Genomic DNA, 7,289 nt, shown 5'->3' with positions numbered 1-7,289 from the left:
GGGGCGGGAAATCATGTCGCGCATGCGTAGGGTTGAGGTTCGGCACCTAGAAAACATAAAGTAAGGTGGATACCTTATCTTAGGTTGGGTGGGTTGGGTTTAATTACTCTTTCTAACTCTTTCTCTACTCTAACAAGTTCCTGTTTTTTTCCATATTTAAGTTAAATGGCTGTCTGCCACTCTCATAGACATTACATTGTTGCTGCATGCAAACAAAGATTTGCATGCAGCAACTCCATAAATACAGCAACCATGAACCTATTACAGAGTACAAATGGTTAAAACTACTGGGATACTAATGGGATTAACCTTGAAGATCACTGAAGTATTGTATCAAGGATACCAAGTAGAATAAAACTTGAATGTATTGTTTTGTGGTTGTTCATTGACTGGAACTCAATCTGTACAACACGACGCCCTCTATTACACCCTTGATTTGGCCTCAAGATTGCCCAATAAACAGATAGGTCTTCATTTTTTCAAATAGGAGCATGTTATTGCATGTTTAGAAACATGGTGACTTCAAAGTAATATTTACACTAGCTTTAGGATCTTACTCAAACCTTTATCTAAAGATTGATAGCTGATGAATTTGGCAATAAAACAAGATGAAGGTCTTTACTGACTTCCAGTCTGGAAAAACAGCAACAGGTGGAGGTGAAGTATCTTGCTTCTCTGGTGATCTTTGTATTCTGATGTCAGCAGCAGCCCTCATCTAAAGAGGCTGTTAGAGGAGCAGAGAGGGCAGCAGTGCAGGAAGAGGCCCCTTATGAGCCACTGACCTCTTTCACAAAGATCATCTGCACTGTTTATTTACACTGTCGCTCTCTATTTTCCCCTCTGGCTATGCACTATTACCCACAGAACTGAAAATGATTCAGTTGCTTTTTACCAACAACGAACACTGTCGTCCATGTCATTTTCTATAGACTATCCCTTTATTAGTGGCACATTTATACTTAAGATATTTCATTTCCAGTGGTATTTGCAAGGTAGTTTTTTTTTTCTCCTGCATGATTCATTAATGGAAATCAAAGCTTTATGGGGAATATCTTTTAATTCAGAATTTCTATCACTGATTTTGAAGCCTATATGTTTTTCTTCAAGGGTTATTCGACCCGCATTTACTTGTTTTATTTGTCTTTGCAGCCTTGTTTATTCCACACTAAGACTTTATTTACAACTGTATTTTTTTTTTAACTATATTGTTTGCAATCTTACCACCATTTTTGTTAGTGTAAAGGTTCTAAAAGTGCAAAAATGTGCAAAAGCAAAGAGAGACAGGTATACAAATCAGGAATATTTTTATTTTAAAAAACAAATGAAACAATGAACACTTCCACTTTTCATCCCACATCTGTTTGATTGACAAACGTAATCATGAAAAAGCAGTACTACAAAACATGTCAAATTAAGAAAAAAAAAAAAAAAGAACAACAAAAAATAACTAGAATACAATATAACAAGTACTATCTGATATGTACAAGCATTATAGTTTGTTATTATAATTATTGTTATAGGCAAAAGGCAAAAAAGCTGAAGACTGCTGCAGAAGAAACGATGGCATGTGCAAAATACTCTCCACAAGTCCACAAGCTTAGGACGCTCTGCTGCGAGCAGAGCCTTGTCAGGCAGAAATCTACTGCTTTTATAGGCAAATCCCGTTCCCATGAGGACAGATGGCAAATTTACAAGCTGTAGGGGGGGGTGGAGGGGGTGAGGGACAATATCTTTTCAGATAATTTTCAGAAAGCTAAGCTTGTGGAAGCCTGGTGAAGAAGACTCTCTCATCAGAAAAGGAACATTTTTCTGAGGACGGTGGAGAGAAAAGACACTGCTGATCACTGACAGAGATTATTGATGGACCAAACAGTTCCTAATCTCTAACCACGACTAGTCAAGGACAGAGGAACCATCGGTACACCGACACAAACACAGGTCGACATAGGTACAGAGGTACAGGTAAAACACACAGGAACAAGTTCAAGACTTTACATGTAGAACAACCAGCGTTTTCAAAGAGACTCTAGGAAAACATGTAAAGTGTAAGAATGAGAGGGGGGAAATGTTTTTTTAGGTGGCAAAGACGAGAAAAACAGCAAAACGTGGCTGTGATGGAAAAGCATTCAGTTCCTCCAAACATTGAAATGACGACTTTAGAACAAGGATCACTTTGTTGTTAATGTATTTTTAGTTATCAGCACCCAAAATAAAACCCCACAACTACACATTTACAGCTTTTATCACTCTTTTTTTCTGATACAATCACAATTTCTTCACATTTTTTATTGTTTTGGCATGATTTTGTTTCTAATGCCTCTCTATCAGTGGGATATCTCCAATTGCAGTTCAATCCGTGAGCAGGAAACCCAACCTTTGACCTCCCTGTGGAGGCTGCAAGTGAAAGAGGCATCAATAAACTTTTATACAATTTAGGAGAACTTTAGATTCACATCTTTGCAATAATTAGACTAACAACACTACAAGGCAAAGAGCATTTGGAGTTAGTAAAGGTTGTTGTCTAACAGCACACACAAGATCATTGACCCCCACCATGGTTAAACTTTACAAGAGTTTCATTCCTGTACATTTTGGGAAGATTTCTTCTTTTTGAAATCCATTAGTCAAATTTAAAAACACAGTAACCTTTTATAAAGCATACATAAAAAAAATCTATAAGTTGTCACTAATAACTTTATTAATGGTTAAGATACTTAACAGATCAGTAACAAGTACTTAAAATAAATAGTTTTGGGTTGCCAGGTTGTGATTTCAGATTTTAGGCTCATGTACAGCAGTGGTTCCCAACCCCTCGGCTATGGACTGGTACTGGGTCTTGGAAAATTTGCTACAGGGCCACAGAGAAACAAAAAAGCTGAATAATAATTACATAACTTGAATTTTTTTACAGATTTTTTTGCCCACTTGGGAGGCGAAGCAAGCCGTGAACACAACATTGACTTTTAAGCTAACATTGCGAACATGTTAGCAACCACTTGCTAATTTACACATTTAACAGACACGGAGCAACATTAGCAGTCATTTAGATTCGTGTTTCTGTCCGCCTGATGAATTAAAGTCCAATATTCCCTCTCCTTTTAGCTCTGTTTTGGTCTCCAACTCCTGTGGCAAATATCTGGCTCTTAAAACACTAAATGCTCCACCATCTTCACCTTAGCTAGCTGCTAACTTAGTCTATCTGCTGTTTGGCGTTGGGCAGGTAGTGTGCAGTGGATTTTAAAGGCCTTTCCGTTGAGAACAGCTGACACATGTGGCTGAAAATGAGGTTGATGATGCCAATTTAGCGACTTTTTTGGGCAGACTTGATTTTTTTTTTTGTCAAAACACAGTTTATAAGAGGAAGTTTATTCCAATGGATCCTCTCTATTCCACGGTCTGCATACTGAGGAGACAATAGCAGTAATAGCTAATGTCTGTCTGTCTTTATTTAAATTTTTTTAAGTCTTAGAAATATGTAGTTATGTAATGACGTCACATATATGCAGATTAGTGTGTGGCATCATCTAACAACATCTAGCAACTTTTTGAGCAGGATTTAGCTACTTTAACCTAAACTTGCCCTAAAACCAAAACAATGACCTGAAAGACGCTAAAACGCTCCGCAGAGCTGATGAGAACTGCAGAGTTGTGTGATACATCTCTGCAAGTTCATCACTACCAGCTACCTCTTTAACATTATACATAGTCATTTAGCCCACTGTTTATATTTAAAAATACTCATTCGTGCGCCTTTAAAAACAAGCTGGGGAAGCTAAACAAAAGGAGCCCTCACTGAAATTTGAACTCACAACTTGGCAACACAAACTTTCCATTCGTGACTTGTAGCAGCTCAATCCTGAACATTAATCAGTTTTTAAATGATTTATTAACATTAATAAAGTAATAAGTGGCAAATTATAAACCCTTTTTAAGTATGGGTTATTTTAGTGGTACCAAAATGTACTATTTTCTTAGAAAAGTCTTAAGCTTTAGTTAGCTTTCATAACAGTAAATGTTGTACTTTCTTAGTGCAAGTGCAAGTTTCAAATGTATTTAATTTTGGAATGAAACTTCCTGTCCTCAGGTCGGATTATGTGACCTCTAAGTCAAACTACAGTACATTAACGCTCATTGACATCCAGGAATAACAAAAGCCAGCCTCTGCATGGAGGCTATCGGTCAGTCAGTCTGTCAAGCCCTTAACTGGTTGTCAGCAACACAAGTGAAAAGAACTGCAGGTTTTCAAAAAGGGGGCTGCGATCAAGAGGTCCACCGGCTCGGCTGTTTGTTTTCTGTTGTTTACACAGAAAAGTTGAAGAAAAGTAACCAAGCTCGCTGTCTGTCAACTGTCCATGCAGAGAAAACAACTGCAGCGGAGTCATTTCTAAAAATTTGAAGCTAACTGTCTTGTTTTTAGGCCAAATAACACCGACTGATTAAATTACAGACACGTTTCCTCTCGGAGAATGTTTCCACTTGTGCCTTAAAAATCAGTCGTTCACAGAGATGCGAGACAGCTCTAAACTATATTCAATACATTCAAAACATTTGGAAGTACTTAAAATGAATCAACACCCAACCGAGCGTTTGTTCAGCGGCGACAGACGAGCTGTTAACCAAACAGAGAGCGAACAAACAAGCGAGCCTTCGGGGGGGGGGTGAAACCTCGTGTTTCGAGACGTGCTGCTGACATCACAACTGTAACACTGTAATATCGACACAGGAAAAAAAAAAAAAAAAAGAACTTTCTAATCTATTTCTCAAACAAAAATAATCTAGCATTTAAATCAAGACGTTGGCATTAACACTATTTTCTTCTAAAAACTATTTTGCTAATACTTCACTGGAGATGGAGAGAGTTACGATGTAGGCGACACAAGGTAGAGCTACACACGCCTGGTGAGCTTTGCACTTTTTTTTAAAAACAGCTTTTAGAACAATTATTATAAACCGCTATTGACAGTACATTCTTAATTTTACACCAAAAGTTTAATTTCAATCAAATTCTTTCGATAAAACTGAATTAATTTTGTGATTTTTGTTTGTTTTCAAGGTGTTTAGTGGTGGAAAAAAAACAAAAAAACATCTGCATTCGCCTTGTGCCAGGCTACAAAGTAAACAAGACGACCACTGCGGCTTTTGCAGCCCTAATCTGATCATCAATGATATTGATAATGTCCACATCATCAACACACAGTGCCAACACACACACACACACACACACACACACACACACACACACACACACATACACACCAATTGCATGCCCTCTGTCACATGGTAGAAAAACTCCTATTTAGTGATTTATTTTTTTCTTTTAGGTTTCTGACCACATTACATTTATTTCACCACATACACGCACACTTGTTACCGGTTACTGTACACTCACTAATCACCTCACGACATCCTAGATAAAGCATATAGCAGACCTGTACCAAAATAACTGAAATCTACCTTTTTTTTTTTTCTCCTGATAAAATAAATCTTATTAAGGAGCCCCAAGAGAAATGGGAATGCTTAAATGATATTTAGGGGGGACAGCTGGCGACCAACATTGTGCTTTATTGCGGGTGTTTAACTCCCGTTCTAGCGGTGAAGATACTCATGGAGAAGCAGGGCTTAACGCATCCCATCCTATTCCCGTCAACGCTGCCGAGTTTCGGATCTATCTGTTGGCTCTGCTGTCGAGATCGCTAATCGTTTTTTTTTTTTTTTACCAGCTGCAAACACCCAGATGGTCCACGTGTATTCATAAGTGCATAGCAAATAAGAAGATAAAGAAATCGTGGAAACTCCTCACAAAAAACCGTACACTATGCATCACAAAACAGCATTAAAGGGAAGGCTTTTCACTAGAGCACAATTTTTTTTTTTTTTTAAAAAACAGACACTTCCCCTTTATATATTCTTTTTTTTGTTGTTTTTGAAAGAAAGTTTGGCATTAGACATCCAAATGACTTATTTTGGTACAGAAAAAATGTTTAAAATTGTTAAATGGAAGCCCTTGAAATAATAAAAAAAAAGAAACAAATGGGTCTGCTTTGAAGGGCTGATTGGTTTTACTGATGTAGGACATGTGGAGGAAAAATTCATTACATTACCAGCCTTTTATTTATCTGACTGTATTTTGTGAGCAGAAGAGACTTTTTCCTCTGTGTTTTCACTGGCTCGTGTAAAAACACCGAAGCCCTGTTGGCATTACTGTCTATTCTGTGTTACTGTTTCCGGCACGTGAGTGGCATATATCTGTTAGTTCAGAGCATGCACGTGTGGATCGGGTCTCGAGGTGAGCGGGGGACTTCGAAGAAGGGGGGTGAAAAGTTGAGGGTCAGACATCAGGGCTTGAAATCGATGAGTCGTTGCATGCTGTTGCATTCCATAAAACGGAAACGTAAATGGCAGTTAGCTAATAAACTTGTGCTGTAAGCCCCTTGTAAACACACACACACACATACACACATACTGTACATTCACGTGTGCATGCACACTCGCCACACACACACACACATACTCACAAACACACACCAAAAGGGGCGTTAAAGTGACTAGTAACAGCGCTGAAAACCCAACACCACACTCCTCCTCTCCCTCCCTAAAGAGAACTAAGACGACTATAGCGGAAATGAAATTAAGGAAAGAAAGTAGTCCAGCCACTCGACTCGTCTTCTCGAGGCGGGGTTCTGTGCGCAAAGGGGGGGGGGTGGGGGGGTGACAGGATCGAGGAGAGTCAAAGGTCGAGTCGGGGGTCGGAGGAGTCGGCGGGCGGTTGACCCTAAGAGGGGGGCTTGCTGTAGCCGAAAAGTCCGACAGGTAGGTATTTGACGTGAGTGGGCCACTGGGCGGCCAGCTGGAAGAACTTCACTTCGTTCCACTCGACGCCATCTATGGACACTAGAGGGAAACAGAGAGGAGGAAACAAAACTCAGTCGACTTAAAAAGACAATAAAACTCAGCGAGGATCGATTTAACTAAAGAGCGGTGGTGTATCAAACACACACACGGAGGGAATTTTACCTTTCAGGATGGTCTGCTGCTGCTTGGCAGAGCAGATGAGTCGGCTGATGCCTTCAATGACCTGGCTCTTAGAGTCTACATCCTTCTCCTTTGGCTTCTTTCCCAGGAAGATGGTGGGAACTGAAAAGAGTAACAAAGGTCAAAAGGACTGTGTGCGTCATAGACTACTTTTTGGGACACACGTCAGACTTAAGGCCAGTTAACTGGGGACGGCTTGATGGTTAGGGTTAGTGGGTTAGTGGGTTAGGGTTAGTGGGTTAAGGTTAAGGGGTTAA

General features: G+C 39.4%; 1 protein-coding gene across 2 annotated transcripts in view; it reads right to left on the bottom strand.

The window, feature by feature from the left end:
* Positions 1–1,287: 1,287 nt before the first annotated feature.
* LOC122973460 (phosphofurin acidic cluster sorting protein 1-like) overlaps positions 1,288–7,289 on the bottom strand; it is a 71,075-nt gene continuing 65,073 nt past the window's right edge. For both annotated transcript variants that reach the window (XM_044341008.1, XM_044341007.1), the window contains exons 23-24: positions 7,015–7,134; positions 1,288–6,891 (exon numbers count right to left, since the gene is read on the bottom strand). In XM_044341008.1, coding sequence (XP_044196943.1) covers positions 6,773–6,891; positions 7,015–7,134 — 239 coding nt within the window. In that variant the 3' untranslated portion in view covers positions 1,288–6,772. The remainder of the gene's footprint in view (positions 6,892–7,014; positions 7,135–7,289) is intronic.

This window comes from Thunnus albacares, chromosome 22, assembly GCF_914725855.1.
Source record: "Thunnus albacares chromosome 22, fThuAlb1.1, whole genome shotgun sequence".
Taxonomy (NCBI): Eukaryota; Metazoa; Chordata; class Actinopteri; order Scombriformes; family Scombridae; genus Thunnus; species Thunnus albacares.
The sequence above is the reverse complement of the archived record's forward strand: the minus strand, read 5'-3'. Positions and strand labels throughout refer to the sequence as shown.